The sequence below is a fragment of the Pecten maximus genome, chromosome 15 (assembly GCF_902652985.1).
Source record: "Pecten maximus chromosome 15, xPecMax1.1, whole genome shotgun sequence".
NCBI lineage: Eukaryota > Metazoa > Mollusca > Bivalvia > Pectinida > Pectinidae > Pecten > Pecten maximus.
The window spans coordinates 12949415-12972863 of record NC_047029.1 but is presented as its reverse complement, the minus strand read 5'-3'; the positions used below and the strand labels follow the sequence as shown (position 1 = coordinate 12972863).

Genomic DNA, 23449 nt, shown 5'->3' with positions numbered 1-23449 from the left:
CTAAGAGGTCAAATTTGTTAAAATCTTAAATGAAATCTCCATAACCAAGAGGTGCATGTACATATTGGGCCTATATCACACTGGGATGAAGGGCTACTAGTTTGTTTAAATTAATGACCTTTGCCTACTTTCAAGGTCACATGGCTGATATATATTTAATGTTAGTTAAAAAGCAAAACATCGTCGATTAGTGTACACATCAGAACTCCGGTGACCGTAAAGGCACTGAGCCTCTTGTTAAGTATGCTTTATTTTATAAACTGAATAACCTAATTCATAATAATCTAATTATCAATAGACTGATTATTAATAGGCTTATTGATAATACCCTAATTGATTAAAGTCTTATTCATAAACTTGACCTTTAATTTCAATGTTGATAGAATCCTATTAGTTCACAGTGGTGTCTTTCGAATAAAAAAGGATTTGCAGTGATTAAGGATATTATATTTCAAACATGTATTGTATTTTCTTCGGTTGATCCACTTCACAACATGAATCTGTAACAATCTTTAATTCTAACACATATTAACATACAAAACGTACACACATATACACAAACATCAGTACAGTTTTGTTGTATATTATTTTAAGATATCACATCTTTATGTCCAACAATTCAAATAAGCATAAATACATACTGATATCGTCCAGTAAAATCACACAAACATTAAAAAGACTTCATTTCAAGGGAAATATTATATAGACTGTATATACTAAGTCTAGTATACATAAATAGATACAATGACTATCTTTCTATATTATAAAGGTATAAACAGAATGTGTAACAATTGTTCACAACATTAAAAGATTCAATGAAGTACCCCTTGCATAGAAATATACAATTTGTAAGGAATAAACAATATTAATATGCCAAGCATCTGTAGTGTTCATTTGGAAATTTAATTTTTTGCTGATGCTTATAAAATAAATATAACTTTATTTTCTATACTTTATAGCTGCCCTGACGCTCAACATTACTAAGAATTAAGCATATAACAAGTTTGCTTTGTACACAAACAAAAATTCTAAAATTAACTTGCAAATTAAGTTTTCAATTTCAGTTTTTGTACAAAACAAACCTGTTACATATAATCAATACCAAATTGATGAATCTTATTGGTAAGTATTAAGTAGTTTCAAAGCGAAGCCAAGAAGAGAAGAGAACAACTACGACAGGCATTCCAGTGTATTCATGGTCAGGCGTTTTTCAATAAAAGGGTTACAATGTTTTGCATATTTAAGTTCAGTTAGTCTTGAAATGGTTGTGTATGCAACTCGTAGAAGTGAAGGTAACCCCAGTAGAATGCGGTTGGCTGAATGTGTAGTCATATGTATATTGATATCAAAACATTTGTAAAGTTATAGCAAAAACCATCATTGTAGACATTGTACTACTCGCAGTAAACAATGTTGTAATATATTTTATCATGGTATGTAATGCATTTGGAAAAGATGTAATAAAGCGGTTCAGATAGGACATGTGCGAGTTTAAGCTTAAACTATGAATAAAAGTCACGAAAATAATGAAATGTCTCGAGATACTTTGTAAATGTATTTTCCGAAGAAATGATATTTTGCATTATACATGTATTAATACTAGGGGGGGGGGGGGGGGGGGGGGGGGGGGGGGGGGTGACTGTACAACATTTGAACTACAACCTCAGTGACCAACTGACTAACGGGTTTAGGTTTTACATGGTCGACAAAGAGTAATTATAAAAATAATGACTGTTAAAAATGGTTATACCAAACCACGAGTTACATTCTTTATCACAGCACTCCAAACGTTGGAGCGTCTATATTTATCGTATACAGTTTAAATGAAAATACATTGTATAATTAATTGCATCCCGAAGAAATTCTATTTTACTTCGTCTCTATATTTATCTATTAACGCTGGTTTGGTCTTTCATTTGTTGGTGTTGATTAAATATATTTTTCTATCCTTGGTTCCCCTTCTTGCATTCAGCTGACGGGCAGTTTACTCATTGTCGGCGATGTAGCGTCTTATAGAGTGAATGAATATCATTCAATGTTCCTATTTCAATACACAGGGTGGATGTTGGATCCATAAAGAAGTATGAATCATAGTGATTACTGGAAATCTTGGTAACCCTTGATGCCCCTGTCTACTCCATAGCGGAGCATAAACTGATATTTGAAATTAAATACAATGCATATCGACAATCGATACTATGATATATGTGGTATTAAATAACACAAGGTAATTTATTTAGATATGAACCACAGCATTCCTGGGTACATGGATATATAAACGGTACTAACTATCGATAATTGACTGTAGTATATTGATCAGATTCGCCAGTCCAAATAGAACACCTTCCTCAAACTCTACACCATAACTGCGTTCCTTCATGTCAGATTTCAGCACAGTGCGACCGAAATCAATCAATCTAATATCTGCCTTTCCTGTTTCACAACTACATTCAGTCCGGCAATGCTCTTTCACACAACTTCTCTCCTCTCTTCTATCACCTTTCTGATCACATGACGAGTATTCATTCAAATCCTCTGCTGATTGGTCGGTATTCGCTGCAGAAAATGCATTCGCGTCATTCAATTGGCCATCACAAGGACGATTATTTTTATAACCGTCGTAGAACAGCAGTAGCGAAGAACCGAAGAAGTAATGTAAGTCTTGTGTGGACAGTATGCTATGGAGTCTGTGGAGTTTACTTATAATCCGGGTAACCTCACGTCGCACGTTCGTGATACAACAGTTATAGAAGAATTGTCTGAGCACCTGACGAAGCCCAGCCTCGTCCAGAGTCCAGCCGTAATGTTTGTTGTGCGACAGGTAGTTGTCACTCTCCATCTGGTACATCTACAAAAATTAAGAATGAAACATTTTGCTGGCACCCTCTTATCGACCGTATATATAGGGAGTAGAAACATTTCCCGGTTCTATGATTGGTATTTTAGATAATTTTTTGTCCTTTTTTTTTTAGCACCTAGTGATTATCGGGCGAGGTGGTTTTTGGACATAAAACGATTAACATATACTATGTATACATATATTTCTCTGATACATAACTTTTCCAATATAAATTAAAACACGAAAACAACCACATACTATTTAATGCCCAAAAAATTGCAACAGATCTCTCTCGAAAGAGACAAACCTTCAACAACATTAATATCTGTAGTAAAACATCTATCATAACTCTTTTGTTGTTTACAAAGCTTCAGTGTACATGACGTAATTGACCAAGGTGTTTCAACGCATATGAAAATAGATAAATAGACGAGATAAAATTATACCGACATTATACAACGATACACGTCAGCGTTGTATGACTTTAATTTAGCTTTAATCAGATTGAGGGAAGTCCACATTATTACCATGATACTTCTTAAAAACATGCAACGGTGAGGATATTATATTGGGTAAACGTACATGCATACCGCTCAAGCGAATACCCAGAGTTCCGGAAGTGGAATTCGCTGATCGATGTTCACGCAACTTCTTGTCCTCTTCAGACGTGTCATCACCAGTTTGTTTTGTTCCTATTTTTAGATCGAGTATACAGGGCATCCTCAGTGATCCAACAAGATTTTCCAACATGATGTAATCTTTGTATTGTCAAGGATATATACATTGGCATGAGATGTTATATGTATCCACATACAAGATATTTTCGTAAACAATATGCTCTTTGAAGGAATTCATCTTTTAGTACCAGGTAAATAAACATTGTGTCAATGTCTATCAATAGGTTTTTTTTGTGAAACTACTTGATAGAAATTAGAATGACAGATTAATTAAGGGATGGTAAAATTAGTTAGTATTAAACTATCATGATAAAGCATCTATGATCGATTTAGATTTATGGACCTTTCACTATAGACAATCTAGGAAATTGCCTACCATTTAAAATGCTATAGATGGAATAATCAAAAGGATATTGTGACCGTTACTCAACAATGCCAAGCATTAACAAACGTACATAGATATTTCTTAGATGCTAAGTAAGTGCTGTTAAAACATCCAGACCCATGGTTGGCGACATAATATTTGTGCATCAGTTTAGGTTTAGTATTGCGTAACGTCCTATCAACAGCTATTGTCATCAAAGGATGTCCTTCCCTTTATTCGAGATACCTGATTGTGAGAAAAGTGTTTGCAATTTCCACATATTTTTTTATGTGTGGCTAGCAGATACGTAAGGCGAAAGAATTGTAGCTACTTCCATCATAGCAAGACCGCAAGAGGCGACTAAATGTGGGATTTTATCGTGTTTCTGCTTTCTGAACAATTTTCTTCTTCCTTATGCTTCCCTTGACATTGTCCGCTGTAATGAAAGCTTCGGGTCTTGCCATGTCCCTAGCCAGGACCAGAGTCTCTCTAACAATAAAATAAAACCGTTCAGAAAAGCACAGACAAAGGATGCAATCCCACCTCTTGATTTTTCACGCCCTACTTGCAGGGGCATTTGTTTAAGTGGATGTAACGTAAAGGATACCATGGTCAGACCAGACTCCTCTGGATTTTATGTCCCTTTTTATACACAACATACTCCAATTGGCCAATCCCGTCTTCACTTCTTTCAATTTCGCACTAAAAAATGAAATAATTTATCTTATTGGAAACAAAATCCACTACAGTATCATATTGTCTGATGAAATCTTCCCCTTCTTTGAGTTACATGATAGAGAAATGACAAACCCCTATTGTGATATATCATTTTATATTTAATGTAAATATTTTGATGTGATGTCAACATTATTCCCCGTATGTTTCCATCTGCACAGTTATGCTTGACATGATTTGACATTGAAGAGCTTATTCCCGATGGCATATATCCGATAATCTCTGTGATTAACAAAAAGGAGTATGAGTAAATTTAATGATCTAATTGGGTATGACATAATCTTATCACTGTTCCTTAACCTAAAGCAATGTCTTAGCTAAAAAAAATTTGTTTTTCTTTTTCAATATGCTTTAAGGGGAAATCTTATAAAAGGAATATTTCTAAAGTATGTAATGGTTTACTTAAATTGTAAGTGAGGGAATGGAATGCTGATCAAACTGGGGACTGTTTGACATGAGAACATCTACGAAAGTACTCGTATATTTGGGAATAGGGAAAATCAATATAGTATGATATAAACACATGTAGCATAGAATATCTAACGAAGTCAAATGTAGTTGATAGAAAGTGAGTTTAATAAAAATTCATTTATTAACAGCACAAACAAAATTCTTTTTTAACATACTTGACTAAGAAGGATGATCATCGTTACTCCTTGACTACGATTAGAGCCATCAATACTGGAATTAACAGACCCCGTCTTCATCCGCCTACTATAGTACTCTAAGGGTTCTTATCGATATACATATATAATATGTATTTTGACTTGGATAAGACGCAGTGTAATTGTTTGACATCTGGTCCACATCAATGAAACATGCTCTGCAGGTTTGTAAGTATCAATGAGAGTAGACGCTATCACCACCAATATTAGATTTAGGTGTGGCTACACTCTATCACCTTCGTCAGACAAAATGACCTATGCAGCGTATGAACACTGATTTGTCGGTTCCTCTACTCCGCTGACAAGTCGATTACGCTACCTACGTTAAATACTGGCTACACTAGTTAATTATATCATAGTTATTATTTCATATTTAAGCCAAATTCCCAAAATATGCCATTTACTCCTGAAAAAGTCTTTGCCAATTCATCGATTTTCTTCCCAAAATGAGACAAAAAGGCCCCTTCCCAAACCAGTGAGAAATAGCCCCGAGTGTTTAGCAGAAATGGGGTCCTATAGTTGGAAATCAGACACGATGTCAAAAATGTCTAAATGTCTGATGAAAAGCACCACAACCGCCCTGATCCAAAAGGATGAAGAATTCATCACACAGTGTGAGGTCGCTGTTTTCCAACACCCCCATTGACAAAGGTCTTGGAAACATTCGTGCCCGCTTAGAATTAGATTGATCCAGGCGTACGAACACTAACAAGATTTGAAAAATATTGGATCCACTGAAACTCGTGTTGGTGACAACTTATTTGTCCTTCTGGGATACCGTCTTTCACATGTATACTTCACTGGGTGATCTCGTGCTTGCCTGGTATAATACCAAGGGGGGTGACAGATTCTATCAATCGTATACCGTATTAGATTGATAGAATATGTCACCCCTTGGGGTGAGACAGCGAGATTTCAAACCGAGGAGGAAGATTCTGAAGTTGCTAACCACGAAAAAGATAATCGAATACAGGTATCTTCCTAGGATAGTTAAATCTCGACCTCCGTGTAAGAGTTTGGCAGGCCAGCAGTAGGCAAACCAAAGTCACTGGTTGATATATCCCTGTCCACGGAACAGGCCCGTGTAATATTCTATAAATACGCAACGCTTCAGCACAGCTTTGGGCAGCCTACCGGTAGTTTCTCTTATTGTGGCCGACTCATCTATTTAATATGTCTAGAAAAGCAATAGTCAGTGCCCCTTTAGAATGCAAATCGAGACGTAGAAACGACATTTTGATGACACAATGAAAGGTGTAAAAGAGGGTCAAAGAAGGACTTGATTAAACATATCATTAATTGTATATCCGAACCAAAGAGGAAGTCGCGGATGTGTATATTTTAAAATCTAATGCAAGATCTGTGATCGGGATATCATCTTGAGTCCGTCTTTGAGGACACCAGAAAGGCGTAGAAACACACGTTATGCAATTTACAAGATCATAACGGAAACAGAATTCCAGATCTATATAAATCGGCCAAGTTCGTGCCACATAAATGGGAAAATTCCAAAGTGACTGACAGATCTAGAGAGAACAATATTTTAAAGTGGAAGGTGAATGAAGTAACCATGATACGCCACAGCGGGACAGTTTTAAACCGAGACGAGGGGGCATACACTCTTGAAAATCTAGAATAGCGCTATAAAGAAAGTGTAACCGATTCAGCTTATATACGTAGTAGTCGAATCTGTTTATAACCTCATTGTTTACATAGATTATAGTGTAGACGAGAAAGACGTGTTGATTTGATTACAGTTTCGTACACTTAACACCTCAGTGTGCATGCGCTGTACTAGTCATTTGTCTGATGAAGGTGAGTGTAGTCACTGAAACGTCACACATAAATCCAATATGGATTGTGATATAACAAAGTCTATACACATGTTGTTTACCAGGATGTTTCATGATTTATGAGCGCATGCCTTTGCCACTTTTTAAGAATATGATTAGTTTAACTTTAATTGCTGCTGGATTATTGCGCTCAGAAGTCAAAAAATAATGCGTGTATCTAAATCGCATTTTAAATAGGACGGAACCACATGTTTTAGTGCATATTATTCGAAAAAGTAACATTGACAGTCTCTAATATTAATATACTACGATGTGGTTAATTCAAAAGAAGTATACAAATTTTAAGAAATAGAATATCGAATCATATTCATGTTCCACCATACCGTGATTCATGTTGACAACTCGGGTCACCTCTGGAGTTCCGAAGGATATATCCGGGTACTTCGGCGCGGAACGTAGGAGTGGCGTCGTCATAGTTACACTTGACAGATACGAGACCTGAGGAGAGTAGTTTGTAATCACTTATTCTAAAATTGTATCACGCTGTGGTAGTGTTGAGTCTCTACAATATATAAGACTTCTTAGTAAATCACACTCAACTTCTTCAGTATGAATATGCGCATCTAGAGGTCATTTAAAAGGATGGGGATGATGGCGGTACTATTTCCAGGGAAGGGGTGAAAATTATAAAACACGATAGGTCTAACAGGAAGTTACATGGTTAGAGAGCTGATAAGGACAAACAGAAATCTCTCTTTGTGCGCTATCAACCCATGGCCACCCGGTTTTATTTCTTCCGTACTTTTAAAACATAATCATATTACTCATCACCTGTTACAGCAGAATATGTCATACATTGTGTATGTGCACCCCACTAAACAAAATATCGAAAACACAAGCGCAAAGCTTGCGATATATACCATGAGTTCAGCTTAACGTCGACGAGAGAAACTCGTTTCCGGTAACATGCAATACTAGTTTTGAATTACTTGGCGAAAGTTGCTTCCGTCTCTCCATGGAAATAGTGAGTGTCCCAATGTACAGTCTAAATGTGACAATGAGTTTTTAAAACATTATATAATTTTAGCATGTTTTACCCTTGTAATGTGGCGTAAACTCCTTCAGATACTCCGGAATATTTTCATAAAACTGGAACTCCCGATCGTTGTATAATTTACATATCGTTCCCGGTGAGATCTCAAGCATGACCGCACGTCCACCGACTTGGTGGATAAAGGGCCTGGCTGTCACAACCTCTGTGTCGTCCTTACCCATAGCTATTATTGGGTCGACGACTTGTCATCAGGAACCTGTGGCACAAATAAATAAATGGAAATAAGAAAATGAATAAATAATGAATAAATAAATAAACAAAAATAAATAAATAAATAAATAAATAAATCAGAAATGAATAAAACAGAAATAAATAAATAAATAAATAAATGAACAACCCAAGAAGGACGCTAGTGTACAATTTCCTAGCGTTAGTTTACTGGTTTTACCACCTACATGACTCCGCCTATTTTGCTAGGTCTCCTACGCATCTCTCCGACTATTCTATCGGCGTCAACCATTCCGAGCGCCGTGGATACTTGTACCGGGTTAGCCCGAGTTTCCTCTGGCCCTGACACCATGTCTGGTGTAGGGCCAGAGCGCACTACTATATGAAAACGTGGAATTATCCGAAACCGTTTGGTGTCGCTAAGAATCAGGTGTAAATACAATAAAATCGGGAGTGACATAACACCTACCTTACATATAGGGATAAATGAGATATTTATTTACCCCAGAACACCCATTTAGTCCCACCTAGGTGTTTTATTTCGTCCGTATAGACCCTCGCTCTACGCTAGTAAAAATTTCAGTCGCTGTAGATCAAATACAAACATGCCGTATCAACCATCACAGAGACGGATGTCAATTTCAGTAGATTAATTTGTAAATATAATGTAGAGTTACTACTTGAAGTTTCAAGGGTTTCGTCAACATCATTTCTGACCAAACTCTTAAAGATACATACACCAGGCATGTCCTGATAGTTCTTATCATACAAGCCAATGAGAAAATCATTTCCGGAATATTTCGATCGGTCGGATTCCATATATATGCGCACGTCCCGTTATAGAAGGTGAAACAAACGTCCGGTTGACTGAGAAAGTAAGACATACAAATATTTCTCAAAGCCATTAAAATGTGATAGTGGGGTTATTCAATAATTTCTGTCAGAATTGAGCATTGGTGAATGGTTTGCAGTCCTGATCAGTGACTGAAATGAAAGTTGAAGCTAAATCTGAAGCATGCGCCTTAGATACTGTATAAACACTCACTGTGTACATTACTGTAGCCATCGTTATACCCATGTGATCTGCCTTCGCATGGCTACCATCGATCTTTGGGGGCACTGATAAAAAAAGGACCGTATTGATGAAGTATTTATGAACCAAATCCAGCAATCTGATTGGTTCCGTAGAAAATGACTACGGGAAATCTTACTGAACAGTAACGTTGTTTTATAAAGTCTTTGGTTTGTTTGGCAAAATTTCAGAAAACAAATCAAGCCGACACGCTGGCGCAGCCATCTTGGTATAGAGTTTCTATTTTCCAGATGAAAAGCAGCTTCATTAATAAGCACTTTGATTGGCCGATACAAATATGAATATTCTCATGTAAAACTGAAGGTTTTCAATCCAGTGTTCCCACGTACCGGGTGGGAAACAAAACGCAATATTTGGAAGTAAACAGACAATCACGTGACAAAATGACACACTGATGCAAAATGCATTTTTCCGATCCAACAAATGAAGTTTAGACACGTGCACCGTTTTATTTTGATTTAAACATATTTATTGTTAAACTTACAACAAATGATTATGTACAAATTATAATAACTTATCTACGCCTTAACCGAATACACATTTACTTATCTAAGACAAGTAATAGAGTAAAAAAAAGCATGCATATTTCTTTAATACAATATGTATCAAAATCTGTTTCTGAATGTAATGATAGCTTGCACATGTACATATCTTAAGACATTTTAATCTGGACCCAAGGTTGAGCAAGGTTTCCCAACCAAATTGTTTCCCAATTGAATTCCACATTTAAAGAGTTAAACTTTTGGATAGGACCATCCATTTTATCACCGTTTTACTACATATACACAAACACGTGGTTTTTGCTCGGTTGGAAACCATTCATTATGTACTTGCCACCAATGGTATCATAAACAGCGTCAAAATTCAGTAAATAACATTTACTTCTGAGGCTTTCTAAGGAACTGTCCAAAACTAGGGGTGGCAATACAGATTGCGTTATATCGGGCACGTGCACGTACAGGGCATGAACTTGTGTACATGTAGATCATTCAATTTAAAACGCCGCTTGGTAAATAGTTATTTATTTTTAACATACATATACAGTACACTGTTTTATACTTAACTTAAAATGAACATGCATCACGAATCATTAAAACAAAAACGTCACAGTTGTAACAGGAGAGGAGAAAATGTAGCGGCAAGACCGGGGTTCGAACCCGGGACCTCCGAACACTAGCCGGATGCTCTACCAATTGAGCTACCTGGTCACCGATTATCGACACAGTCCAGTCCCGCTACACACTGAATAGAAATGTAAACCTGGTGTGGGGTCCCAAAAATTGTACAAATCACGTGCATCACAAATGCATGTTTGTACGCAAGTAATACGGTGCACGTGTATTTATTCACTTCATTCTTGCGCTTAGCAAGATTGGAAAAACGCATTATGGAAATCATTTTGTCACGTGATTGTTTTGTCAGTTTGTTAACTTATAATTAGAGTGAGTTTAACGACAAGTGCACTGAAAGCTCACTATAGCTCCGGACGATCCCTTAAAACTATGATATGTGTTATAGTGACAATTCGCCGCGAATGCGATAATAATATAATATGCCTAAGATTTTTCATCATAAATATTTTGTTGTTTTGGAAGGTTGAGAATGAAAAAAAAAACAAAAACGTTAAGACGATATCTTATCTTTTTTACTCATAGCCCAATTTCAAGTTTGTACATGTAGGAAGTCCATATCATAATTGTATTACGAAGATGACATTGGTAAGTTGTGATAATTCATTTTGAGTTCAGTCTTTTTTTTCTTTTTAATGTTTCCTACCACCGGTTCGGTACAGCGACTTCTGTTTTCGGAATAGAATAATTTCTGCCAGATAATGACGCAAATTGGCACCATTCCTTTAAGGCTTACGTGTAAAAACATTACATTTCTCGACTAAGTATTTTTAATGTCACGAGCGGCCAATATACCTAGTCTCGAGCTCGTTTACCCGTATATGAATCCGCGAGCTACCGGCTAAGATATTTAAAACGTGTTATTAATATAGACCGGGGAGGGGATTTAAATTTGATAGTTCTTTTGTAATTACCCGGAACATTATCCATTAAAACAGGATAAGTTCTTAAGACAATATAAAGCCAATCTGTAAATGAAAAATTGACAAGTTGTGAGGGAAGAACCTTATACTGAAGCCCGAGATTCCTCTGGCCCTGACACCATATACCAGACAATATGCCAGGGCCAGAGGAAACTCGGGCTTCTAATACGGGTGAGTAAGTAAACGAGACTCAAGCTATTCAAACAACTTACCTGTGTAGTAAATAAAACAGTGAATGGAAAACAAAGCCACGTCACACAAACAACCCTTTACAAATCCACCTGTCGAGTTTGAGAACTGTCAATGTAAACAAATACTTCGTATCAACACTGACGGTAGCTTTTCCGTGCGGAAGTATTGATAATACTGCGAGAGACATTCAGCCATTGTGATATTACACAGGACATTGGGCTGGTAATGTGACGTCACTAGAGCGTAGGCAGTAACTATATGGCCAGTCATGTTCAACAACAAATACATTCGGAACTCTTCTTCCGTTATAGATTTTTTTGCTAATTTCAAAGTGTATGTATATTTAAATATATACATGTATACATACATACACCGCTGTTTACACAGGGGGTGACTACACGTATCAATTTTCATCGCCTTCTTGTAATATATTACTTATCTTGACAAAGGAGATCGAGTTCCATTCAACAAAAGCTGTTTGAACGACGACCATTATAATAATTGATGTATGTGTGAAACTAAAATATGCTTAGTCAGAGGCTCAGAACCCTTCTCATTATCTACCAACCTAAAGTACAGAAGGTTCAGAGGTCATAAACTTGTACAGGGACGTACGTCTATGTATGTCTAGGACTTGTATGAACGGATGTTGGAGTGTGACAATCGTTTAAAATGTGCCATAATATTTTTTTTATGCCATAATATATATATATATTTTTTTTTAAATAAAACTGAATTATCTTATTTTGTTAATTTTCATTTAGTTTAAACATTTTAGTACATTTTTATTATCTTAAAACACGAATACACTGCCGATTTCAACATTTCTAATCCATTACGTTCAAATTTTGAAATAGGTGACATTTTGCGCTTTGTGCATAATTAGTACCTGTAGGCAAAGCTCCAAGAGAAAACAACTGTTAGTTCTTGACCGCTATCCTGTACCATCGCACACTGGGGTTTCTCATTGAACAATATTGTAGACCAGGGATGTACAAAAAATAAAAATAAAAAGATTTTTTTTTTTTTTTTTACTTTTTATTTATTTATTTATTTATTTTTGCTTTTTTGTTTTTTTGTTTGTTTAGTTTTTTTTTTACTTTTTACACAGCGCACAGACCGTAGCAATACTTCAGGGTTCACATACACACGTGATTAAGTTCTGCATGGTTAATTCAGAATTATCGACAAAGCTTGGCCAGTCAGAGCCATTTTTTTATATCGTATTTAACTTTTATCTCGCAATTTGTCCCATTTCAAGGCAGTGTGCCCTTATAATCTTATAGACATGTGCCTGTAGAATTCCAGAAATGGCATCGTTTATGCTCGACATGTCATTTCATGGCAATTTTGTCATATCCATATTTCTCAGCCATATTTATAAGAAGTGCACTGTATATAATTTACTTATATTGAAAGAAATAGATTTAACGCAATGTTTATATACATGCAATGCCACATTTATGAATGTTGCACAAACAAATAAATCCAAGTATGATATTGTCTAGCGAGATAGAGAGGAGTTGAAAAGCATATTTGTTCAAGCTGTATGTGTGTTACTCGATTGCATTGTTGTATGGACTAGGGGAGATAATCTCGCTCCAAATGTAAGTAAGTTATTTCCATTCATAGTACACATGTAATTCTTTTTGTTAGTAAGATGAATTAATCACTTGAAACTGAAAAAAGGGCGTGCTTGTGATTGATCTTAACTGGCAATGTGAAAGCACGTTCCTTCAATACTCCGTTTTACTACAATTGATCATAATATTAATGAAAACAGTTATATTTTAATACTATAACACGAAAATGCTGACATTTTCTTTTCTTATCAACTCACAGTTGCAGACACCCGTGTCGGCATGAAATGTCGAACGTACGACTCGGTTTATGAAATTCTACAACATGGTTTACATACAAACGTCGACTTGCATAGCATTTGATTAAAAGGGAACTTTTCTCTTTAATGGGGAAACAGCATATAATTCTCAGAATTCCCCGGAAAGGATTCTTATTTTCACGAGCAGTTTCCTTTTTCACAAAAGTGACACATTCAAAATTAAGATTCTTGAAAAACTACAGATCGTGAAAATTGATGAGGGATTTATAATTGACGAGCAGTATTAATTACACCGATAAGCAAGACGTTTTTCTCTTTAGAGATCTCTAGTCTTCTTTGCAGATTAACTCGTTTGTATCCTGGATTTTTTTCTTAATATTGAATTTTATTAACTTCTCTGTAAACGGAATACGAATAATCCAAATGTTTCCAAATGTATAATTTCATATGAAAATAGTCATGCGTTCATCATGATTATAATGGCAGACTGTGTTATTAGCAATGAGCCATGGGTACCGAGAAATAAAAAAAAAAAACTATTACATGTCGATAATAACGAGACATTCAGCCATTGTGATATTACACAGGACATTGGGCTGGTGATGTGACGTCACTAGAGCGTAGGCAGTAACTATATGGCCAGTCATGTTCAACAACAAATAAGGTAAGATCAGTTTTGTTTCGCTCACTCTTTCTATTTACTTGAGATGAGAAGTATGCCGTAAGTCAGTTATTGCACGATTTCTCGTCGCTCGGAACACATCACACCCTCCTTCGCTGCCCAGGTATGACAAATCCCTTGTCATTAAAATAACCCATGATTTAACCTTTACAAACACAATTGTATATATACAGGGGTACAGTTCATCCCTCCATTTAAAACACTCACTTACTACATATAAAGAGGGGGTATATACATACCCACTTCAATATAAGATATTCCATCATGATGTATAGTTTAGCATTATCAAATCGCATATTCATACAATGCCAAATAAATTGACTTACCTGTGAAAATGTCGATAAACAGTCGTCAGAAAGATGTTAATAATTTTCTGCTCAGGCGAGAAATAAATATCAGGTGGACCTGTAGGTATAAAAGGCGGACAACCGCATTAAGCGAGGCACATAAAGGGTACTAATGTTGTTAAATTATGTTAAAAGATATATTCCCCTATCGTGGGCCTCGCCGACACGTTGTTTGAGTACCTCGCATGTAAAATTGGAATCGCTCAACCGAGATATGTCAGAGTTAACGTTACGTCACTGTCACCAATTAGTATGTATTCGTACACCATAATTCGGCTATAATCGGTTAAATGGTCATTGTTAGAACTGTTTGAAGACAGTAAAAATTACATCAGCTCAGTTGTTGTTAACGGAGATTATGAATAGCTAGAAAATACACTGGACAACGATTGATAGAATAGACTTGATAAAATACAATTACGTATAGTTTTGACTAATTCACTATATAGTTTTATATTGCGGGACTAGAAACTTTACTTAGAGTACGTTAGTTATACATATAATTTGTATTATAACAAAAAAAAAAATGCGGACCCTGATTTTGTCATGTATTTTTCAAACTGTTTGGATATTTTGGCAAAATGTGCGAAAAGTGCATGTTTCAGACGAATCTAGATATCTATACAGCTCGTGCGGTATGGGCATTTGTTTGACTAGTTACTTTTTATCTCTATAAAAGTATACAAATTGACTTTGTTTAGGACTTGAATAGCAAATGGCGGCTTTGAACAGTATTTACACACCAGGCATAAAGGAAAGGTTTTTCAGTTATTGAAATTATTATAACGATCGCTTTGTAGAAGAGGAGCACAGTTAATCTCTTCGGGATGCAGGTGATTATGTTTCATTTAAACACAGGCGCATGACTCGTTTTATGTAATAATAACATATAAGAGTACATATAAATGAGATTTTATATGTACTCTTATATGTTATTACTATATAAAACGAGTCAGGCAACCTGTGTTTAAAAACTAAAGAGAAAGCTGGACGTTTCGGCGGTGGCTATAACCACTCTTGAGATCAATCAATCAATCATAATCACTTTCTGTCGAAGATGTGTCATCTCTTAAAATAGACTTTATAAATGTTAAAATACGTTCTGTATAGGTGTAGCCACAACTCTGTTGGAATAACGTGGAATATCAAAACAGGACATATAATACTCATGAAGGAGGTAAGACTATATTACGTGTATTTATCATGATATATATCAATTTTTCAATATTGAAAGAAAGTTTAGAAAAATTGTATTGTATCAAGCCAAATATATTCTTAGTTTCCAGAGTTAGCGAATACTACCATTCCAATACGTTATCTGTGAAAGTTTATAAAAGTTTTATTTTTAAAACAATCTTATAATTAGTCCTACTGATTGATACACTGTACATATGTTGAATGGTATATATAATTTCTCTGTTCAACATATTTGGTTAGAAAGTTGAAAGTTGAACCTGTATGATTGCACATTGTGCCTTTTCCGGCTGAAGTACTATCGCGCCAAACCTTGCGGGATTATATTGATAAGTGGCGCGTGAACTTGTTCTATTTCCTATATTTAACGCATATATTCGCTTACTTATGTGTATCAGGCAGGAGCAGCTATATATTAACTACACACTCCCTACAGTAATATGGAGACCAATATTTATATCAAAATCATAGTCGCATGTTTTTGAAACCTGATTTTTCTACAACATGACGGGTTTACATTTCGCATACCAAAAAAAATTAAAGTTTTTGTAATTTTTATTAATTTGAATGCTGAAAATGTCGACTTTATAACATTTTTGTGAAATTAGACGTACTCTTCGTGTATGGTACGAATTGAAAATGGTATTCAATAATATGTACTAGTGAATTAACATACAATTAATAAGATATTTGTGTATTATCTAGTATTTATAATCAGCTGACAGATGTGAGTTTCAAATTATTGTTATGTTTCCCTTTTATATGGAAAGCTAATTAATTTACTCATTAGTGTCTTGAAGTAACGTTATAAGAAAGGAGGCCTTTTCAAGATTGCGGTTTCGTTTATTTTCAAATCTTCCGTTTTAGGCATAGATGTTAAAAGATTTTAAAATCATATGTATAAATACAGCCCTTGAAAGAACAATACGATCAGTCGATCACTGCATCTTAACTTAGGCGCTAAATATATGTTTCCCCTTTTTTATAATTGATGTTGATGTATACTAATTTTTGTCATATTGTATACTGTACCTGTATTTAATTTATACCAATTATCCCGTTTACAATTGTAACTATGTTAGTCTTTTTATAAAATCTCCTGTAAGACAAAAATAAAGAAATTAATAATAATTAGGTAATTACAAAATAGCCAGTCCATATTCTAAGATACCTACATTTAAGCCAGCCCTTTTTATAAGATACCTACATTGTAGGCCAGCCCTTATTCTAAGATACCTACATTTAAGCCTTCCCTTTTTATAAGATACCTACATTGTAGACCAGCCCTTATTCTAAGATACCTACATTTAAGCCAGCCCTTTTTATAAGATTCCTACATTGTAGACCAGTCCTTATTTCAGAAGTGATCAGCAATTACACAGGGGCTCGTATTTGTATTGAACAGTGAAAATAATATTTGAGTTCAGTATCAGGGGTCACTGGTGTATGTATATAGATTAAATACATATGTATATATATATATATAACTTAGCAGCACAAATGACGAAGGAAGACAACTTTTTGACTCGTGCCCTAACCGGGCCTCGAACTCACGATCTACGGCACCCAATCGCCTAGCCAGAAATACCCGCAGCTTATACCGTATATATATATATATATATATATATGTATGTGTTTACGCTCTATTGATCCACGATACTGGATTCATATATATCATTTACTGATCAATACAAATAAGCCTGTGTATTTTTGGACCGCGATATACTAATACGGCCATACGTACCTCTTCCGATCGTCTTTCCGGAAACAACACCAATAATTCCCACCACGCACCCTCAACCGGATGTTGTTACTACACATGTATACATACTGGCAATCTTCCTGTCTCTCCCAATTAGTCAGTACAAACATTTCTGGCGTCGTTCTAGTAGTAGTGTACATGTACATTGTATATATACACTGTTCCACTTGTGCCGGGATACGATTAGACAGCGGCATACCGGTGAACCTTCCTTCGTTTAATAATGAATCAAATGCGATGTGGAAAAAATTGAATATAGAGAAAGCAATAAAAAATTCAAAACTTAGGAAAATTGTTAAAGTCTCGAAACATGTGATAATATATATAAGTTAACTTACTAATAAACTATCGCTGTGAGTCGTATTGTATATTGATTGATATATAGTATGTAAATTATGATATGCATGGTTAAGGTGGGTAATTTATTTCTTATTAAACTGATGTTTTCACATTAGACTCAAATGCCATTATGATACAATAAAGTATCTATTGTATTTTATCATGTCTATACTGCTATGTCACGTCAACCTACATGTATATAACGTTAACCGATATAGGTGTCAGATTCATATAATTTTAAAAGTGTCTTGAAACTTTTTCTGATTCTTTTTTATCATTTATATTTTGTGACTTTAAAACTTTGACTTTAAACATATTTTATTGCCAATTTAATTGTGACAAAGCAGTGGCGGATACAGGATTTTGGGAAAGGGGGGGCCCTTGCGGCTTATTTTTTTTTTTGGGGGGGGGGGGGGGGGGGGGGATGCAGAATGTGTCCGGGTGTGCTCCCCCGAAAAAATGAATTATATAAAGCTCTGTGGTGCATTCTAGTGCATCATAAACCCCCCAAATCAGAGATTCACAAATTAAAACCGTTTGATTTTTTTTCCTTAAGACCTTTGAAAAAAAAAATGAAATTGTTTTGATCTCAAACAGAACTGCCCACCACCTGATCATGGGTCTTGGATTATTATTATTATTATTATTATTCTATTCATTACATTATCCCCCCAAAATATATTTATCAAGTGACGTGATTCTAACAAATAATACGATTATAGACTACTACAACAATGTAATCACTTGCAAGTTGCAGCGTTGTAAAATACTTATTTGACGAGGTATTAGAAATAGCCAGAGTTTGAATTTGTTTTTTTTTATTTGCAAAATATCAAAGAGAACGGATGCTGGATCCAAAGCCCTGTGAAAACTGTATGAATGTCATGCAAATGCCAATTATAATACCTTAATTTGACTTTCGTTTCTTTTTATATGAATCATGATTGACCGTGGTTTTCAAACCATGGTACCAATTACCAAAACATGGTCGAACATCTGTAGACCATGGTCGACCATGGTATAGTTGATGGTCAAATTACACACATTTCGCCTGGGATTTGATGTAATTCGGTTGGGGAATAGCTATACATAGTTACAGTAGGCCAATTATCACACAATATTGTAGGTGTGGGTACAATAAAAATATTGCTTAAATTCTACAAACATAACTGTTGCAAATTAATTGAATAACAGGACATAATATTAAAGCATGAAAAACAGTATTGCATAAAGTAAGCGAATGATAATAAACCGGTACACGTAATTTCATATGTATCTTTCATTTCTTAATTCTGCTTTATAATGTAAATATACACAGCCGCTTTGAATAATGGTACAGTTCTCTGATGTCATAACATATATAAATCTAAACATATTAGGTCTAACATAATATTTCCTATACAAAAAACAAGGATGGATAGTATTGCAACAGCAATACAAAGTCCCCTGCCTGAACCAGGAGTGCAACTATTTATTTCCCATTTTTTAAACTATGTGTTATACTGATCACGTATACCAAGTTTCGTTAAAATCGGAGTAGTACTTTAGGATTGTCCGGACACGCCTCAACCAATGAGAAGTCGGCGGCCATTTTGAAAATTGGTTTTTCGAAAAAAAAAAAGTGGGATGCACAACTACATATTATACTGATCATGAATACCAAGTTTCGTTAAAATCGGAGTAGTACTTTAGGAGGAGTTGCCCGGACAAGTCTCAACCAATGAGAAGTCGGCGGCCATTTTGAAAATAGGTTTTTCGGAAGAAAAATGTGGGATGCACAACTACATATTATACTGATCATGAATACCAAGTTTCGTTAAAATCGGAGTAGTACTTTAGGAGGAGTTGCCCGGACAAGTCTCAACCAATGAGAAGTCGGCGGCCATTTTGAAAATAGGTTTTTTCGGGAAGAAAAATGTGGGATGCACAACTACATATTATACTGATCATGAATACCAAGTTTCGTTAAAATCGGAGTAGTACTTTAGGAGGAGTTGTCCGGACAAGTCTCAACCAATGAGAAGTCGGCGGCCATTTTGGAAATTGGTTTTTCGAAAAAAAAAATGTGGGATGCACAACTACATATTATACTGATCATGAATACCAAGTTTCGTTAAAATCGGAGTAGTACTTTAGGAGGAGTTGTCCGGACAAGTCTCAACCAATGAGAAGTCGGCGGCCATTTTGAAAATTGGTTTTTCGGGGGAAAAAATATGGGATGCATAACTACATGTTATACTGTTCATGTATACCAAGTTTCATTAAAATCGGAGTAGTACTTTAGAAGGAGTTGTCCGGACAACTATTGCGTGGCTTCTATATTCAATCTAGCGGAAGATACTCGAAACCTTGTTAATTATTATTTTTTCATTTTTTTTTATATATACATGTATATATATATTTCAATATCAAGATATCTCTTGTAACTTAATTCGTTTAAGAAAAGTCTATAACATCTGGCTCGTGGTGTTTCTACAAGCTCTCTATGCCAGTCTTGTATAAATATGTCTGGTACCCTTGATTGGAAAATGATATAAAATACATCAATATCTTAATTCAACTCCTTGTTTCAGCCAAACATAACCAAAACCATGAGCACATAGTATGTTCTTCACTAGTTTAGCCCAATTTATGGTACAAGAAGTTTCCGCTTGCGTGTAAAGCTCGTTACATAGACTTAACCGTACATTCTTTTGGTTATGCCATATTTAGCCACCTTGGTGTATCTGATAACTTTCATAGTGAATTTTATGAAATGTGTTGTAATATAAACATTATTAGACATTTAACATTTTCCATAATTTTGGATTTCTTCGTCGTCTAATTTCTCTTTGTAAAAATGTTACACTTACAAATTATTTAATTACATCTCAACCAGCTGTCTGTCTTTTGAAAGTGATATGTATAATTCCCCTTTTCTCATTGTTATCGGATTAAACCGCGCAATATGTATGTACATTTACCTTTTGATGTTAATTGAGTTAATTAACTGGTCTGGCCAGGTATGACACCTAGCCTCGGACAAAGGTCAATTAAGCTTATTATCTCACCTGTCTGAAATGTGACCATCTGAGTACTAAAATGCCACCTGTCAATCATTTGTATTAACTCTAGCTTAAATACTATGTGTAAGGTTTTGTAAAATTAATTAGAACCTAGAGTTCGGACTGTACGGGTCGATTTTCGGATATTCCGTAAATCGCCTGCCGACTCCTAGAAAGTTAAGTGTAATAAATACTATATCTTGGACCGTATTTTAACATCTTTGGATTTTATATATATTCTACAAAAATATTACAACGACGGGAAAAATCGTTGTGATATAACTTTAAGTTTAATGCATGTAGAGGACTTAGCTGGAGATAAGTGGTATGTCCCCAATGAATACAAAATATCGGTGCATATACGGTATGCCTTTTGAAGTTTTGAAAGGGGGGGGCCCGGGCCCCTGCCCCCCCCCCCCCCCCCCCCCCCCCCCCCCCCCCCCCCTCTGAATCCGCCACTGCAAAGGATTAGGTAGAAGGTTTTTTTTCAACTTATGGACGCCCTCTCCCAACATACAAATATATTACATGAAATCATTGAGATAGCATCATTGGTATAAGCATAAAGTAGATATATACATTATTTTACAAAAACTTATAAACTGACCCGGATTAGCTATCGAGTGAGCTCCATATAGGGCACGGTTTGATCGCAAATATAACATGTATATATTTCAGCCACCCTAACTAAATAAAATATTATACATCCAGACTCCGTCTTTAGTAGTTTTCTAATAAACATCTGTCCTAATTTTCATTATATGAGAACGCAGTTTTCTAAAGATTGGTACATGTATAAGGTATTAAGGGATGAGAGAGCCCAATCTTCTTGTTCTAATACAAGTCATAAAAAGGCGAGAGGGGCGGAAAATATTGACACACCACAAATCAAATTACTGTTATTTTGAAAACGTTCGATTGTAACATAAAAATTGCATGCAAGTACATCTGTACGGATTTGATTATAAATCTGAATAATTTGCAATTTGCAAAATTATTTTGGTTCTCTAGTGATAGTAAATTAGTTATGGAAACGATGGAAACGCAAATAAAGCCAAATCATGTTTCTTTCTCTAAATGTACGTAATAATATATACATTAATTTAAAATCGAATATGATTGAACTTTTTATGTTAATGTAATAAATGTGAGACTTTATATTGAAATGTATACCAGTATCATTTTGGCCATTTACGATGTGTGTGTCAGGTGAGATTCTGATCGTTATTTACAGCTTAGTTTACCCAAATATTGTACATGGGAAATGTTGGGAAGTTTTAGAAATAGTGCTAGCTTACTTTGTAATTTGTATCTATAATCGTGTGGAAACATTGCAACCGTGATAGGACGTTGCCTATGGAAAACAGAAGTGGAATCTGTGGGATTGATTCGATAACTACACTTAATCATATATCAAGTAAACTTTCGTTCATAATGAACTATCAGGATGTGTTACGTACTTGAAATACAGGATTTTCGTCCTTGGATTACGATCACCGAACCACGGAAGGGACATTATCGTAAAGCTAAACATCGTGACTGAGTGTGTTGTCCTATTCGCGGCGCCATCTTTGTTGATGAAGGAAGTGATGTAACGACTATGTTATAAGATAGGGACCGATAAATACTCTCTAAATAGTTTAGATAATTAGTAGATATGTTGTATAATGTTTGGAAGAATGTGGTATCGAGTTGTGAGAGCGAACAGAGTTTATTTATTGAAAAGTCTGCGGACTATGTTTCATGTTAAGTAGCATCGATGCACTTCCGGTACTATAATAGTTGTGTATACCGAAGTGCCGGACAAGTTTACAAAAGCTTTCATAGTGTGTAATTTCTGACGGACAAGTCATTATCTAGTATTAATTTATGTCTACATTTATTATAAGCCAAACGGACAGGCGACCGGCAATTATTTTGGTATTTTATTACAACATTGATTTTATTGTCCGGTGACGAGATTATGGTCCGGCGCCGGACAAGCCCTGATTGGTCAGATTCGATCACGTGATCGCTGCAAAAGTTTATAAAGGCGCGGAATTTCGACTGGCTCCCTAAGATCTGCTCAGCCAGCGACAGCACTAACATCATTCTTGCAAGGTACTTATACCTATATAGCCATACAAGATGGCTTGGGATTTTATGGAATCTCTTTTTATATTCTACACTTAGTTAACTTAAGACTAAATTGTATCTCTAAATGATGGTAAAGTTTTCAGTATAACAACTTTATTTACATGTTATAGTTCATGGGTTATCTCCCATTTACTAATAATATATACTGAGGTGGTACATCTGACCAGCCGGCGTGTCCGATTTTCTAATAGTATGCCACTGTAGGGCTATCGCGAGCAATCTCCCACTACACTAGTGACTTAGAGAGAGAGTGAGATTAAGAGGAAGGCCATATAATATTGTATAAATGTATAGATGCTCCTCGCTAATAAATTGACCGACTTGAACTTAAAGAATTCTGTCTGTTGTGTTTGAGAAGTTACCTGGGGGAAATCAATGAATCGGCATTCCTGTTACATTAACTTGTACATAA

General features: G+C 35.4%; 1 protein-coding gene and 1 long non-coding RNA gene across 4 annotated transcripts; one reads left to right on the top strand and one right to left on the bottom strand.

The window, feature by feature from the left end:
• Window positions 1-1724: 1724 nt before the first annotated feature.
• On the bottom strand, window positions 1725-14660 carry LOC117344384 (inositol hexakisphosphate kinase 3-like). 3 transcript variants are annotated; one of them, XM_033907131.1, is made up of 7 exons: window positions 14542-14560; window positions 11714-11798; window positions 8171-8383; window positions 7457-7571; window positions 4488-4582; window positions 3422-3597; window positions 1725-2848 (listed from the first exon to the last, which is right to left on the bottom strand). In XM_033907131.1, exons 3-7 carry the CDS (start codon window positions 8346-8348, stop codon window positions 2285-2287), a joined length of 1128 nt encoding a protein of 375 aa, XP_033763022.1. In that variant the 5' UTR covers window positions 8349-8383; window positions 11714-11798; window positions 14542-14560; the 3' UTR covers window positions 1725-2284. The 3 variants fall into 3 exon arrangements, with proteins under 3 accessions (XP_033763022.1, XP_033763023.1, XP_033763021.1); XM_033907132.1 differs by lacking the exon at window positions 11714-11798 and having other exon boundaries at window positions 14542-14660; XM_033907130.1 differs by lacking the exon at window positions 14542-14560 and having other exon boundaries at window positions 11714-11933.
• Window positions 14661-17500: 2840 nt separating this feature from the next.
• On the top strand, window positions 17501-23369 carry LOC117344389. The gene is made up of 3 exons (XR_004536171.1): window positions 17501-17511; window positions 21225-21226; window positions 23242-23369. It is a non-coding gene; the product is annotated as an uncharacterized LOC117344389 (long non-coding RNA).
• Window positions 23370-23449: the final 80 nt, after the last annotated feature.

Coding starts and splice junctions, on each gene's coding strand:
- LOC117344384 (XM_033907132.1), bottom strand. CDS start 8,348: ATGGGTAAGGACGACACAGAGGTTGTGACAGCCAGGCCCTTTATCCAC. Junction 3,598..4,487: donor AGGAGTCTGGTCTGACCATG/GTATCCTTTACG, acceptor GACAATACAAAG/ATTACATCATGTTGGAAAAT. Junction 2,849..3,421: donor TTCGCTTGAGCGGTATGCAT/GTACGTTTACCC, acceptor TAATTTTTGTAG/ATGTACCAGATGGAGAGTGA.